The sequence below is a fragment of the Chelonoidis abingdonii genome, chromosome 7, assembly GCF_003597395.2.
Source record: "Chelonoidis abingdonii isolate Lonesome George chromosome 7, CheloAbing_2.0, whole genome shotgun sequence".
Classification (NCBI taxonomy): domain Eukaryota; kingdom Metazoa; phylum Chordata; order Testudines; family Testudinidae; genus Chelonoidis; species Chelonoidis abingdonii.
The window spans coordinates 604,766-620,400 of NC_133775.1; the positions used below are offsets into that span (position 1 = coordinate 604,766).

Below are 15,635 nucleotides of genomic sequence, written 5' to 3' on the forward strand. Positions count from 1 at the left end.
GATGGCTTAGCATCTCCAGCCACTCGCCAAGGGAAGGTTTGATAAGCCCTGCTAGCTGTGCAGCACTGAGGACCTAGTGGGGGAGCGAGTGAATGAGTCGGCAGTGTGATGACCTGTTCGATTGGGTTGCATCCATAGGCTAGCATATGGGATGAGTGTTCTGCTCCCCTGGTCCGGCTAGGCCCTCCTTGGGCGCTGCCATCACTCTGTCAGTGAGCACTTGGAGCGGGCCCCAAAGAGCCGAAGGACTTTGGAGAATAGCCCATGGGGCAGACTGGCTTGTTCACTTTGGGGCAGGCATGTCTGGGGAGAGATGGGACCAGTGTGACATGAAGGCTGTCAGCCCTCAGGGAACTCCAGCTGGTACTGAGTGCTGCAGTATCCCGTACTCATGAGCAAACCACATCTGTCCTATGTTCTGCATTGGCTTCCTATAGCCCGCTGAGTTAGGGGCAGGGTCTTGGTCCTAGTGTACGTAGTGCTCCATGGCTTAGGCCCAGCACATCTGAGAGCCTAAAGCTCCAGGATAAAGTCTCTGGCTGACAGCTCTGCTCCTCTGGCACCATGGAGTTTCCTTCACAAGGGGAGAGCTCATTTGTGCAGGAGACAGAGCTCTGCTTTTCCAATCTGAGTCTGCCTGAGGAACTGGCCTCTCGTTCCAAAGGCCAGATGCATGTCTGTGACCCGCACACAGCAGTGTGTGCTTTTCAAAACAGCTCCCCAGTAAAACACTGTATTGCACAAACACCTCTCTCTCTGGGGGCATGTGAAAGAGAATGAACCACATGTCCCTGCGCTCAACGTGTGATTGGAAGGTGTTCGGGGGTTAGGATGACACCCGTACAGGACAGAGTAGCCTCTGCCAGTTCGGAGTGGTATTTGGGAGGGCCTGGGCCCACTTGTGCTCCCATGTTGTGGGGCGCAGAACAGCCAGCAGTGGCCAAAGGAAAAAGCCAGGGTAAGTGGGAGGGGGCTTGTTTAGCTGGATGGCCCACCCAGCTGCCAGAACAAACTGCAAGAGGGTGTTGTGGAATCCCCATTGCTGAGGAGTCAGAGCGGAGCCTGGGTGCATTGTGCTTAGGGCAGGTTGGGGGTGCTGAGTGTGGCACTGACCTCATGGAGGAGAGGGACCATCCTACCCAAAGGATTCTGGTAATCATTTTTCCTGTTCAGGGACCCCCATGTCAGTTGAATCTTGTATCTTGGTGCAAAAGGTGGTGCTGCTGGGTCATGGCCTGGGTGGTGAGCTTGGTCGCAGCCCTCACTGCCTTATTCTCATCCCATGCAGGTGGCTCCCAGCTGGAAGTGAAGCTGGTCTTACTGTGGAAACACAACATGCGGATAGAATACCTGGCTGTGGCAGCATGGCCCCTGGACCCCTCCAAGCGCAGTACCTGGGTGGAGGTGACAATGGAGGGCAGCTATGACATCCTGCATGATATCAGCTGCACCATGAGGAAGCCTATCACCAGCCTGTACCGTACTACAGTGATCCGTCGCTTCTGGAACACGCTGCAGAGGTGAGCCTGGCCGTTCCCTGCAGCTCTTGTAGTCTAACCCTAGCACCTGCTGGCTCCAGGATGACTCTGCACCCCCTTTCTCTGCTCACCTGGGCCCCCCAGTGGGGGTGGCCTGAAGAGGGATGTGAACTGACCTGAGTCCTAGGCGGTAGGATTCCCAGAGCTGATGGTGCTGCGTTCCCTGGGCCCTGCTCTGTTTGCTGTCACTAACCAGACCCCAGGCATTGGGAGGGTCTGGGCAATGAGCAGGGGATGTGTGCCCCTGGCACCACCGTGCAATGCTGCCTTGCTCTGAAGGTCAGAGCTGTGGATGATTCTCTCTCAGGTTGCTGGGGTGTGTGGTTGATCCCAGATGACTTGTGGGCATCTGCCCAGTGTTCCCAAGCTCTGTAGAGGCTGGGGCATCTCCCCCTGTTCTGTGCAGTTGTTCCCTGCCTACTGTGCTTTGAGGGAAGGACTCGGCCAAACCCTTTCCTAACTCTCTCCTTGCTGTCACTGAGCTCTCTCGCCTGGGGGTGGGCTGCTGCATCTGGGCTCCCTCTAGTGTGCCCTTTGCCAGGCCTGATGGAATCCTGCTTCCCCCAAGGACATGCCCCCATCTGGCGTTGCAGTGCCACATGTGCAGGCAGCACAGCTCTGAATGCTCAATTGGCTGGGAGCTCCCCGGAGACTTACTGATGGCTTTTGTCTTGCAGCATCAACCAGACAGATCAGATGCTGGTTCACCTGCAGTCTTTTGATACTGTTCCAGAGCACTTCACCATCCCTGAGAGCACTAAGAACGGAGTGCCCCTTTTCTACATCCCACCAGGCTCCACCACCCCGGTATGCTGCCTCCCCCTGTCCTGAGAGCCCTGGGAACAGGTGCCCTTCTGTTCTGTATCCTGGTGTCAGATGGCTAATCCATGCAGGTGGCTGCCATGGTAACTGCCTCACAGGAACAGCCCAGAGGCTGTTCTCCTTGCTAACAGTTGCACTACTCCACTTCCACATGATGCTGTGTGAACCGGCCCTTCTCTGATGTCCTTTCCCAAACATTATGCGCTCCATGGCACCACTTAGGGTGTCTGCTCCAGCAGCTGCTCCTGGAAAGCCCCTGGGGTGAATAGCAGGCAGCCCATTCTAGGCAATGTGCAGAGTGTTCCCCAGTGAGTGTGTGGGGTGTACGCCAGGTGCTCTCCCGCTAGAGAGGGCAGGAGTGCCGCAGGCTCAATCTGCCTCGATGCGTCTAGGGATACCGTCCCATCGGTGCGGAAGCCAATACTGTCTGTCCGGCTGCATTGCTCAGTTACGTTGCTGAAAGCATTCATTCTCCTAAGAGACAATGCTCTTCAGCCAGCCTGCCAGGCTCAGACTCTGGGGAGGCCTGGACCTTCTCCGTGAGGAAACCAACAGCTTGCTGCTGAGCTCTGTAACCCCAGCTCTTTCTCTTTCTCTCAGGTGTTGTCCTTGCAGCACAGTGGCTCTGACTGCAGCCATTCACAGTTTGCCTCCTACTGGAAGCCCATCCTCTCCATGGATGCCAACTTCTGGCAGAGGTGGCTGCATATGCATCGGATTGTCCTCGTGCTGGAGCATGACACGTACGTCTGTGGTGGGGCTAGGGCAGTGTGACCTGGGCAAGTCGCTGTGAGTAGGAAAGCGGCCCTAGGGACAGCGGGAGCCAGGCTGTGCAGCCAGAGCCTGCAGAAGCTGCCTCGCTGACAGAAGGGGGCTGTGCAGGATTACTCTGTGCACGGGAGGGCCCTGGGAAGGTGTCTGCTAGCTGCATAGCACAGGCAGTAACAGGCTGGGCTCTCAGGCATGGGAAGGCCCATAAGCCTGAAGAAACCATGCAGTTTGTGTGTTAAACCCCTGCAGGCTGGGAAGGCATCCTGGCTGGAGGGGGAGGGGAGAAGAGAGGCAGCTCCTGGGAGTATTGGGTGCCTTCAGGGTTTGTCTCTGCCCGATAATCCAATTGCAGGCTCTCCTGTGGGCTTCCTAGCTGGAATTTCACCCTGTGGCTCAGTAAGCCTCCCTGCAGGGTGGAGAAGCTTAGGGTGTGTCCACACTACAAAATTATGTCAACCTAAGTTACATGGATGTACAGCGCTGCATGTCCACACTATGCTCTGTGTTTCAGTGGTGCGTGTCCTCCCCAGGAGCATTTGCACCGATTGTACAGTCAATGTGGGTCATTGTGGGACAGCTCCTGAAAGGCAGCCACAGTTGATGTAAGCAATGCAGTGTCTACGCTGATGCTGCATCGACCTAACTACACTGACCTAAGCCTCTTGCAGAGGTGGAGTTAAGTCGTGTAGTGGGCGGGTTACATCAGCGGGAGCAACATTTTATTGTTGATGCTAACAGAGAGAGAGCAGCATAAGCTGCCTTACGTCAGCCTAACTCTAGTCTAGCCCAGGACTCAGTATAGTGGGGCTGTGGCCTCTTTCAGGGGTATCAGAGAATGGGTACAGCCTGTTGTGTCCTGCTGAGAGGGGGGCTGCCAGATATTCACAATGGCCCTCTGTGACGAACTGGGAATGTTCTTAATGTTTTCTCTGAATACTGTGTTGGTGCCTCAGTGTCCCCTATGCAGTTCTTAATATCTAGGTGGTGGAATAAGGGTGTGTGATTGCTGCAGAGCGAAGGGCCAGTGCACTTAAATGCCTGTCACTCTGTCTCCTAGCAACTAATGGCCTGGGCCCCTCCCCTGCAAAGGTGCCAGCTGAAGGTTTTGGAAACAGAGGTCAGGTGACCTCCTGGCCCAGGAAAGGAACTGAGCAGAGGAGGAGGGGCTGGAGGGGGTGATTAGTCTAGAGCTTGCTGGGGACGAGGAGTGAAGTGCAGACATGGGGGTCTGGCTCACTGCCCCCCAGAATGGACCCGGCTGAGGGGTCCGGTTCGCTGTATCTACAAGCTCTGTTTTAGAACCTGTTCCTGTCATCGAATAAACCTCTGTGTTACTGGCTGGCTGAGAGTCACGTCTGACTGTGAAGTTGGGGTGCAGGACCCTGTGGCTTCCCCAGGACCCTGCCTGAGTGGACTCAGTGTGGGAAGTGCACGGAGGGGCAGAGGATGCTGAATGCTCCAAGGAGAAACCCAGGAGGTGAAGACGTGTGAGCGTCTTCTCCTGAACAAGTCTGCTCCAAGAGAGAGGAGACTCCCCAAAGTCCTGACTGGCTTGGTGTGAAGCAGTTCCAGAGCATCGCCCAGTGACTCCGTGACACCCTCATTTCCGTAAAACACTGCAGGAGTCTGCTCTGATTCCTGCCTCAGGCAGAGCCCAGGGCCTGGAACCTCGAGAGCTGGAGGTTCCAGGAGTGGGGCCAATTTCAGTCCTGATATTATGGCAGGTGACTGCGAAGCTCCATTGGCTCAGATGGACACAGTGGCTTGCTGCCCACCCTGACATCATCTGAAGCTAAGGAGGGGAGGGCGCCCTGTCAGCAGGGGGCTCATCCCAGCCAAGGATCAGTGTGGCTAATCCCCAGCCCTGATCAATGCTTACCCCATAGGTCCCTGGAAAGCAGGTAGCATTACCTACCTCCGTTGTACAGAGGGGGAAGTAGCAGATCAGCCTAGGGGGAGAGCAGGGTTCCTGTGACAGCGGAACTCCCTGCAGATGTAGCAGAGTCAGACAGCACAGCAGGAGAGGCGTTAGTGACAGCCTGTGGGGTGGGGAGGAGCAGGTTGATCCTGCCCAGGCTAGTGAGGGAGGGTGAATGGGCCAGGGGCTCTGCAGGGGCCCTTCCTGGGCCATGGTGGGAGCAGACAGGAGGGCTGGGATAGTGACGCACTGCTGTGTTCCACAGACCCGTCCCAAAGCACCTGCACACACCAGGCAACAATGGCCGGTACAGCACCATCCAGTGCCGCATCTCCCACTCAGCGCTCACCTCCCTGCTGCGGGACTGGAGCAGCTTTGTGCTAGTGGAAGGCTACTCCTACGTCAAACTGATGCCCAGGTGAGAGGCTCCTTGTGCTGCTTCTGCTGTGCTCCATAGAGAGCCTGGCGGGGCAGGAGAGGAGTCAGGGTTCCCTTCGTGCACTAACACCATGGCTCATGGGCTGTTGAAACTGCCGTTCAGGTGTGCCCTGTTCCCCCCCTTCCGTGCACTGCTAGAGCCCTCTTCCCCTCTCTCTGCTCCTGGCCCCCTTTCTGCCCCATCTACCTGGGACAGGCCTGCTAACCTGAGCGCAGCCCCTCCTCTTGCCAGGAAGCCTTCCAGCTGTAACCCCCCTGTTAGTACTCTGTCCTCTCTCACTGGGGCCCGGGAGTGCGTCTGACTCAGCAGCTCTCTGCACGCCTCTCATGCTGTGCAGTGGAAATAGCACAGGCTGATCCCTGCTAGCAGGGCCCGTGTGGCTCCACCTGACTGACCCCAGCGCTGGTTCTGTCTCCGCTGCCCATTTGCAGTTGAAATCTCTGAATGACTCCAAACCCAGCTTGCAGCTTGCCCATAGCAGGAAACTCTCTGACCTTGCAGCTGGGGAAGGAGCATCCTCTCTGCATCAGGCCCCAGAGCACCTTGAGCTCTGCCGCTGAGGCCATGCCACCCAGTTAGACTATTCTCCCTGCTACCTAGTCAGTGGCTAACTCCTCTTCCAGCTCTGAGGATCCAGCTCCTTCCTCGTTCTATGTGGTCCGGATCATCTCCAAAGCTCCCTGCATGGTTCTCCGGCTAGGGTTCCCCATCGGGACACCTGCGCAGGCCAGGAACCAGGTGAGTCTGAGGGAGAATACTTTGGGGCAGTGGGAACAGAGTGAACAGCCTGGGAGGCATGGGGGGGCTGGCATGGAGAAGAAGCAGGTGGATGTATTGACAGAGCTGACACCTTGACCAGGCAGCTGTTTGGGATTTGGGACAAATGAATTTAAAAATGTAGCTGCTGTAGCAGAGATTTGGAAGGTGGCAAGATATTGCACCTGTATTTTAAAGAGGCTCCAAGGGTGATCCAGGGAATTGCAGACTAGTAAGCCTCACATCTGTGCCTGGTAAACAGGTCAAAATGATAATTAAAAATAGTAGGATAAAACATCTGAAGATTATATGATTTGATCTAACCAGCTTGGTTTGTGCAGAGGAAAACCATAACTCACTGAGCTATTAGAATTCTTTGAGCATTAGTAAAGTAGTAGATAGAAGAGAACTAGTTAACATAATTTAGATTTTGACAAAGTCCCAGGCAGGAGGTTACTAAGAAGCTAAGATGTCATGGGCTGAGAGGCCAGGTGAGAGATCAGGATCTGTGAAGGAGACAGGAAACAGTGGGATTAAATGTTCAATTCTCATCCTGGTGCCCGCAGGATCTGTACTAGGTCCTGTGTCCTTTAATGGTCTGGAAAGGAAAGGAGGCAGAGAAAAGTGAAACTCCCTGCAGATGTGGCAGACCAGACAGCGCAGCAGGTGACTTCATAAAGGCCACTGAAAGGAGCGGACTACAGAAAGGCAGTCAGGAGCGTTGTTCTGTCTCCTAACACAAGAATAAGGCACATTCAATGAGGTTGAAAAGTGGCAAATTAAAAACATAAAAGGAAATTTGATTGTGGAAGTCACAGGAAGTTGCTGAGGTGAGAATGTAACAAGATTCAAAAAGGGGTAGGGCCTTTACGTGAGTACAGAATAACCTAAAAAACCTTGAACTCGGGGGCTTAACCCAACCTGTAACTATTAGAAATCAGGAGAACTTTATGGGGGCAGATTATCCCCCACGTGCTACAGCAGGGTTTTTGCACCGTCGTCTGCAGCCATTGGAGCCAGGACACTGAGCTGGGCAGATCTGTGGGTTGGACTCATCTGTCAGTGCCTGTGTGATGGCGTACCTGCAGACCCAGAATGGGGCAAGAGTAGGGAGTGGTTCCCCTGGTGCCTCTCTCTACAGAGCAGAGCTGTTTGTTGATCAGGAGTGGGGAAGGGGTGGTTGATGCATAGAGTTTAAGGCCAGAAGGGATCATTGTGATCATCTAGTCTGACCTGCTGTGTGACACAGACCATTATACTGCACCCAGCTACCCCTGTGCTTAGCCCAACAACTTGTTTGGCTAAATCATCTCTTCAGAAAGGGCTCCAGTTGGAGAGTCCATCTCCTCACTCGGCAGATTGTTCCAGGGGTTAGTCACCTCACGGATTGAAAAACAATTCTGCCTTATTTGTCTGGCTTCAGCTGTCAGCCATTGGTGGTTCCTGTCCCAAGTTAAAGAGCCCTTTGGTACTGGGTGTTTTCTCCCCTGGGAAGTACCTGTCACTGGAATCTAGTCATCTTGCCATCTTCTCTTTGATAGCTGAACAGCTTGTGCTCTTTAAGCCTTTCACTATAAAGCTTGTTCTCCAGCGCTCAGAGCGGTTTTGTGGCTCTTTGTTGCCCCCTCTCCAATCTTCAATATCCATTTTAAAGTGTGGACCCAGAACAGGATTCTGTATTTCAGTATCAGCCTCACCAATTTCATATGCAAAAGTAAAATCACCCCCTGGTTCACTGCTCCTCTGTCTGTACATCGCAAGATCACATTCACCCTCCTTGCCAAGGCACTGCTCTAGCAGCTCACATCGAGTTGCTCGTCTCTACAGCAGGCAGCATGGACGTAGCTAAGCCCAAGTCTATAGGACCCAGGCTTGTAGACTCGATGTTTCCAAGCCCTGCTTGAGCATCTATGCTTCATTGTAAATCTGGGTTTGCACTGGCTGGGCCTGGCTCCCTCAGATGGGCTAACACATCCACACCACGCTGCGCAGCCCTTCTGATTGTGGCTTGACCTGCAGCCATGCTGCAAAACGAGAGGGCTTCGGCCCGAGCTGTGGCTAACTCAGGATCTGACCCTCTCCCCTAGCAGGGTCCTAGGCCCCAGGCTCTGAGTGCCTGCCGTCCCGGGTCAGACTGATCTATTCGTGGATGGAATGGGGGCTTGGGCTCAGATCTCAGTTGGAATCTGGGTTTAGTGTGCAGTGCAGACACCCTGTGATCCCTAAGTAGAGCTGCTCAGGCTTCCTTTTCCTCTGTCCTGCAGATAGTGGAAGAGTTACAGGACCGGATCCTGCAGCTGCGCTTCCCCCACAGGGTTCAGAGCAAAGAGGCAACTCCCAAAGTGAAGAGGAAAACTTTCGGCAGCAGCTCTCCCTCGAAGTCCCCACCCGTGGCTGGGGCCGCACCAGCCCTCTCGGATAGGCCCTGCCTTGTAGTGCTGCACAAGCCGCTGGAGAAGCTCCTGATCAGGTAGTGGCAGAGGGACGACAGGGCTCCTCTTGCTTAGTAGTCAGGGTGGGGAGGGGAAGCGCTGAGGGTTAGCCCTGTGCCCAAGGAGAGGCCAGTGGAAGACTGGTGCTGCCGGCAGCTGGGGAGTCTGTGCCTGGGGGCGTGGCTTCAGCAGGCATGTTCTCTGACAGAGTTGTGGCCATGGCCCAGGAGTGACTGTGACTTGTAGGGCTTGGGGTCAGTGCTGCACTGGAGAGTTGGAATCTGGCCAGAGTGGAGGGAGGAGGAGAGAGTATCACTGGCCCCCGAGGAGGGACTGAAGTGGAGCAGATCCCAGCCTTCCTGCTGCCACCCCTGTGAGGTTAGATCCAGCATCACGCCAGCCGTCCAGAAGTCCAGGCCTTGTCTGGAGACCCTTCCCCCTCGGCTGGTCGTTCTCCTTTCCACCCTTCTAGGTATGAGAAGCTGCCTTCCGACTACCGGGCTCCCTTCATCTTCACCCTGGAGCACCCCCCTGTGTCCGGCCCCCTCACCATGGTGGCCAACCGCACTGCCTCCTCCACTCTGGCTTCGCTCTCCCGCTACTTCTATCACCAGCGCTGGATCTGGTGCATCCAGTCGGGGCTGGCCCCAGCGGTGCCTATCGCAGCTGTAGCCCATCTCCTGTCCACACTCACTGAGTAAGTGTCATGACTGAGGGGGCAGGGAGCTGCCCTTTCCGAAGGTGCAGACCCCAGGGCAGGGCCGGATGGTTTGAGGCTGGGGTGGGGTCCCATAACCCATCTCAGCACTGCTCTGATTCTGTGAGCAGCGGCCAGAACCACTGGATCTGGGGTGTTCACCCAGTCCTGCTGCCACCAGCTAAGGGAGAGTGGGTTTCCTGACGTGAGGGCACAGGAGGCATCTCCTGGAGCATGTCACCATGGTCTGGCCCCTGCTTCTATCTGGGCTATGTCTGTGTAACATGCCAAGCTACTCCCAGTGTGTTGGGGCTGGCTCAGATCCAGTCCCTGCTGGGGGGGCCTGAGGAGTTCTTGTGGCTGAGGGGCTCCTGTCAGACGAGGGGGAGAGGAGGAGTTGCTCATCTCCCAGTGCTTTTCTGTGGTGCTGCCCAGGGTCCGTTTGTCAGAGGGCTTCCATTTTGCATCCAGTGGAGATGGAATTATCAATATGGTGCTGGAGCTGCCCATACGGGTGAGTCCTGTCCCTGCCACACCCAGCCTGTTCTCCCAGCCCCTTCAGGGGGACATGCTCTCTGAGACACCATGGGAACGAGCGTGGGGAGACTCACTCACTTCCCTGGGGCTCAGTGGCTCCTGTCTCCTTGCCAGCCCTGGGGCTGAAGGGTCCCATGGAGCTCTAGGGGGCTCTCTACTGTAAAGGTGTAGGCTCCCCCTCCACTTCCCTGCCACAGGAAGGGGGACTTGAGGGTGGGGTGTGTTGGAGAAGGTGTGGGGATTGGGGGAGGGGATGGGGATGGGGGCAGAGGGATATGGTGGACTGTGTCATGGGATTTGAGGGTGGGCTGTTGCAGGGGCATGGGGAAGTAGGTCAGAGGGATTTGGGGATCTGGGGGAGCAGTGACAGTAGATGCATTTGGCTGTGGGCTGTGTTTTCGGGGGCACAGTGATGGGGCAGAGGTGTTGGGTGGAGGCAGGGGGTAGGCACGCATGGGTGCAGGTATTGCAGGTCCAGTGGTGGGTTGTGTTTTGGGGTCTGAGGGGTTGGGTGGAGGCAGGGGGTAGATATGCATTGGTGCAGGTGTTGCCAGTCCAGCAGTGGGCTGTGTTTTCAGGGGCACAGTGACGGGGCAGAGAGGTTGGGTGGAGGCAGGAAGTAGGCACACATTGGTGCTGTTATTGCCAGTCGCACTCATTCAGCATCTTGGCTGCAGAGTGACTCCTCCAGTGACGACAGCAGCGGCAGAGAGAAGCACACTTGCATCGTGCAGTATGTCCTCTTCCCGCCACACTCTACCTCCACCAAGGACAGGTGAGGTCAGGGATCAGCCTCCCAGGTAGCACTGAGAGCCAGCCCCTCTGGCTCCTGGCCTCGGGCCTGTCAGGCAGTGTGCGGGGATGGGGAGGGCTTGTACCTAGCGCACCCTTGGCAGCTGTTGGGCTGTGGCTGCTTGGAGCTGCAGTGTCTGTGTGTCTCGCTGGGCATGGCCTGCTGTGGCAGCAGGCTAGCTATTGATGCCTGCTCTCTGAGGGTGGAAGGTGCTACAGGGGTAGCTGGGTGGTGCTGCCCTGGGGGATTTCTGGAGCCCGTGCAGCCCTTGGTGCAGCATGGTGGAGAGGCCTGAGCAAACACCTGGATGTGCAGGATGCTCACCCCACCTACGGTGTTCTCCAGCTTCTCTACAGATGATGACAATGACACAGAGGTGGAGGCCATCGAAATGGACACCGAGCTGAACCTGGTCACTGAATGCTGGGTGGAACCACAGAGTGGCCACATCCACAGCAATGCTGAGAACTGGAGATATCTCCAAGGGCTGCCCTACCAGAAGATCCCCAAAGCTGTGAGTCTCCAAGGGTAATAGGTAATAATTGGAGATATACCAATCTCCTAGAACTGGAAGGGACCTCGAAAGGTCATCAAGTCCAGCCCCCTGCCTTCACTAGCAGGACCAATTTTTGCCCCAGATCCCTAAGTGGCCCCCTCAAGGATTGAACTCACAACCCTGGGTTTAGCAGGCCAGTGCTCAAACCACTGAGATATCCCTCCCCCCAGAGGGCAGAGGGGTTGGGTGGAGGCAGGGGGTAGGCACGCATGGGTGCAGGTGTTGCAGGTCCAGCAGTGGGCTGTGTTTCGGGGGCTGTGGGGTTGTGTGTAGGCAGGGGGTAGATATGCATTGGTGCCATTGTTGCCAGTCCAGCTTTGGGTGAGGATAGTGAGCCCAGTCACGTGCCAGGCCCCCATTGGGCTGGGCCCTGTGCAAATACAAACCAAAGTTTTCTAAGCGTGGGACATTAGATGGTCGGACAGATGGCAAAGTCAGGGAAACAATGGAACAGTATTACTCAGCAGGATGGGCAGCAGTCTCAGCACGCCTGCGGCCTTACCATTGTCAGGTCTTTTCTGGGCATCGTGGCCAAGGAGACCTGGGGAAGTCAAAGCTATCTGGTGGTCCTTTTCAAAGCTCTCCTTTGCTGTGATACCCACAGAACTATGGCAACCATCTGCTGGTGCACCGAACCCACTACCCATCATGATGACGAATAGGATTTCGCTGTCTCTGCGTGCTCCCCCATCTGCCTGTACCCATCTCTCTGTCTTATGCTCAGAATGGAAGCTTTCTGGCACAGGGGCTGTCTTTGTTCTGTCTGTGCACCGCTTAGCACAGCCCGTGACTAGGGCTCCTAGGCAGGAGGATAAATCATTAAGGGAGATCTGAAGGAGGGTAGTGAGGCAGCTTTGCAGATGTTTATGGGATGCGAGGGGCAGCATGGGAAAAAGATACAAAGGTGTTTGTTTGAACAAATGCCAGGTGGGTGAAGGAGGCTGGCCTTGGGATGGTGAGAGGCAGGAGTGGACACCACAATCATGAACGAGAGAGAGAAAGTGAAAGCAAGTAGCTTACATTTAATGCAGTAGAGCAAGGGGAGCTGGTGAAGAGTTGCAAAGAAAGGAGTTTGGTCAAAGCAACGGGGTAAAAAAATGATCTCTACGGCAGCACTGGCTGCTTTTGGCATGGCCAGGAGGAGATTGTTGCTGCGATTGAGATGTGGAGTGATTAGCACCTGGATGAGTGCTTCAGCTGCGTGCATGTCTAGGAAAGGCCCTATTTTTACAGATGCTGTGGAGAAAGAATTGGAGTGACAGGGATGTGAGGACCTAAAGAGAGTCTAAGTCAAAGGTGTTCCCTAGGTTACATGCCCGAGTGACAGGCAGGATGGTGATGGTGTACACAGTGACTGAGAGAGGAGATGCAGGAGGGAGATTAAGAGCTCTGCTTTTTAGCCAGGTTGAGCCGGAGCTGATGGCTAGTCATCCATGAGATATCAGGGAGGCAGGTCAAGATTTTAGTTTGGACATGTTGATAAATTGTATGGGCAATTGTTTGACTTTGGTTCACTATGAAAGATACTCAGAGACCAAATAGCCAATGTCAGTTAGGCTTATTGCTGAGTAAGGCTGCGATTTTAGTCATGGAATCCGTAACTTCCAAAGACCTCTGTGACATCAGCCAGCGCTGGCTGGCAGGGGGGACCCCTGCCGCTCCCTATCCCCACAGGTGGCGGGGGGACCCCAGAGCTCTGGGCCACTGCAGCTTGGAGCCGCCACCGGAGGGGGACCCTGGAGCTCCCAGCTCTCCTCCCCTCCACCCACACCTGAGCTGCCCAGGCTACCTATTTTGTCACGGGTAGTTTTATTAAGAGTCAAGGACAGGTAATGGGCTTCCATGAATTTTTCATTATTGCCCGTTACCTGTCCGTGACTTTTTTACTAAAAATATCTGTGACAAAAACTTAGCCTTAGCTATGAGCCGCCAGTAATGTACAGGGGAAAAGGTTCTTTGTGATACCAGTCTTCAGGAGCCATTTACATTCGCTTTACGCAGAAAGTGTGCTCCCAAAACTATGCAATTGCTATAATATTTGTGTTTAATGGATACTAATATATATAATGGTGCGGATATAATACCTAGTAATAATACAAGATAGATAGATGTGTGTGTGTGTGTGTGTATATGCTAGCCAGCACGTGCTGGTCAACAGAGAGAAAGAGACAGGTCTGGAGCAGAGGTAGATCTGAGAGTCGTCAGCATAGAGATGGCTGTCGAATTTGTGTAGGTGGATGAAATTACCTAGAGATAAGGTGTCAAGGGTGAAGGGAAGGGCACCAAGGACAGAGCCCTGTGGGAACACCCCCACCCCCAGGAAGGTGCAGGACACATAAGGACACACTGAAGGTGAGATTAGAGAATTAGGAGAGGACAGTCACAGAAGCCAAGGGAGGCCAAGGTTTCAAGAGAAGCATGGCTGATAGATCATGGAAGGTGAAGGCGGAGCACTGGTTCTAAGTTTTGGTTAGGGAGAAGTCACGGAGTTCTCATCAGAAGTAGTTTCCTGGAGTGCAAGGGGCAGAAGCTGTACTGAAGGGTCTAGGGTGGAACTGGAGGAGATGAACTCAGTCACCAATTTATAGATGGTGCCTTCAGCGATGGAAGGAAGATGGGGCAATAGTTGGAAGTCCACCTTTGACTCCTCTTGCTTCTCCAAGATGAGAGAGACTAAAACATGACAGTTTTGTAAGTGAAAGAGCCAAAGGAGAGCAACAGGTTAAGCAGGGGATGAGAGTGGAAACAAGGGAGATCAGGAGGGTTGGGATGGACCCTCCTGCCTTCAGACTTCCTCTGCCCTGGGTCATCATCTGCTTGAGGCTTGTTCAAGACTGAGCCTGTATCCTTCTTGCAGCTGTACCCCAGGGATCTGGCCTGCATTAGCACCATGCTAACTTTCGAGTACATCAGTCAGCTATGCCAGAACAAGGAGTGGGTGGCCCCGGCTTTGGAAGCCAAGGCTGCTGAAGGTGAGTCAAGAATCTGTTTCTGCTCTGGCATGATGGACGGAACCAGGGGCAGAGCCTACTGCCAGCAAGACGAAGTTCTCAGCAGCTCATTCTGAAGCTCTGACAGCTCCCTCTTTCTGTCTGACAGCCTCAGCCTCCTGTGCAGCTCCCACAGATCACCCAGCCTGTGGCTCAGCTGGCAAGGAGGCAAGCTGGGCTTGTGAAAGCCAGCAGGCACCCTGAGGTCTCAAAGAAGGGGAGGAGAAATCCTTGCTCTGGCTTGCGGAGAAGTTCTGGGCAGGGAAGAGCTGCTGTCTATCTCCATTCCCTGTTCCCTGACTGGGCACCGTGGGTGTCTGAGCTTCTTTGCAAAGAGAATCCCTCTTAGGAGCAGGCGCTCACCTGCTGTGGGCTGAACACGTAGATGGACAGCTGAATGTAGGAAGGGTTACAGACCAAACCATGGGGAGCTCTCTTGATGCTCCAGGAGCTCTGCTCTCAGGACCCTTCTGAACCTCTTGGAGCACTAAATCCCTTAGCTAGAAATTGCAGCTACCTGTCTGTGGGTCATGTTCTCTTGGCACTTCCTGATTTGGTGCATTAGCTGCCCAGGAACCTTGACTCATTTAACCTGGGTGACCATCCCTCCAGAAGCAAAAGGGTCCTGGCGGGCAGCACAGCAAGGGGACACGTTTCTGCTTGTGCAGTTTGATGTTGGCACTGCAGCTAGCGATGGTCCACCGGTGGTACGGGAACTAGAACAGCCCCAGAGGCTCTCTGTCAGCAAGGTCCCTGCAGCTGACTCTCTGTTGTATAGCCGGGGGCCAGGCTTTCAGGCAAGCTCCGTTCCAGCATCTCCACTGTTCTCGAGCAATAAGTACTTCCCCTGGGAGCTGAGCTGTTCTGAAAGCCCTCCCCACTCTGTGTTATGTGGCAAGGTAAACCTGGCACCATTGGGCAGCAGGATCTAAGCACCAGCCAGTGTGGCTCATAGTCATCCTGTGATCAACCAATACTCCGAGGTCCTTCTCCTCCTCTGTTACTTCCAACTGATGTGTCCCCAATTTATAACCAAAATTCTTGTTGCTAATCCCTAAATGCATGACCGTGCACTTTTCACTATTAAATCTCATCTTATTACTATTACTCCAGATTACAAGGTCATCCAGATCTTCCTGTATGATATCCCAGTCCTATCTCCAGTCCTGCACTCCAGTCATAACTACTATTCCACCATGTTTCTGTTATGCTTATAATATCCAGTTTCACTTCCTGCACCAGTAGCTCTAGTTCCTCCATTTTGTTACCTAGGCTCCTCACATTAGTGTACAAATATCTTAATTTTTGCCGTTTGGCTTCACTGACATTCTTTACCCGATTAGGCACAGGCATTCTACCGTCAGTATCACCTATTAGAACTGTACC

General features: G+C 54.4%; 1 protein-coding gene across 7 annotated transcripts in view; it reads left to right on the top strand.

Annotated features, from left to right (window-relative positions):
- The window catches only part of SZT2 (SZT2 subunit of KICSTOR complex), a 77,319-nt gene that overhangs the window by 12,934 nt on the left and 48,750 nt on the right, over positions 1-15,635 (top strand). For all 7 annotated transcript variants that reach the window (XM_032794297.2, XM_032794330.2, XM_032794306.2 and 4 more), the window contains exons 10-20: positions 1,289-1,520; positions 2,216-2,345; positions 2,961-3,103; positions 5,315-5,467; positions 6,112-6,226; positions 8,509-8,714; positions 9,149-9,373; positions 9,809-9,887; positions 10,588-10,685; positions 11,049-11,217; positions 14,117-14,231. In XM_032794297.2, coding sequence (XP_032650188.1) covers positions 1,289-1,520; positions 2,216-2,345; positions 2,961-3,103; positions 5,315-5,467; positions 6,112-6,226; positions 8,509-8,714; positions 9,149-9,373; positions 9,809-9,887; positions 10,588-10,685; positions 11,049-11,217; positions 14,117-14,231 — 1,665 coding nt within the window. The remainder of the gene's footprint in view (positions 1-1,288; positions 1,521-2,215; positions 2,346-2,960; positions 3,104-5,314; positions 5,468-6,111; positions 6,227-8,508; positions 8,715-9,148; positions 9,374-9,808; positions 9,888-10,587; positions 10,686-11,048; positions 11,218-14,116; positions 14,232-15,635) is intronic.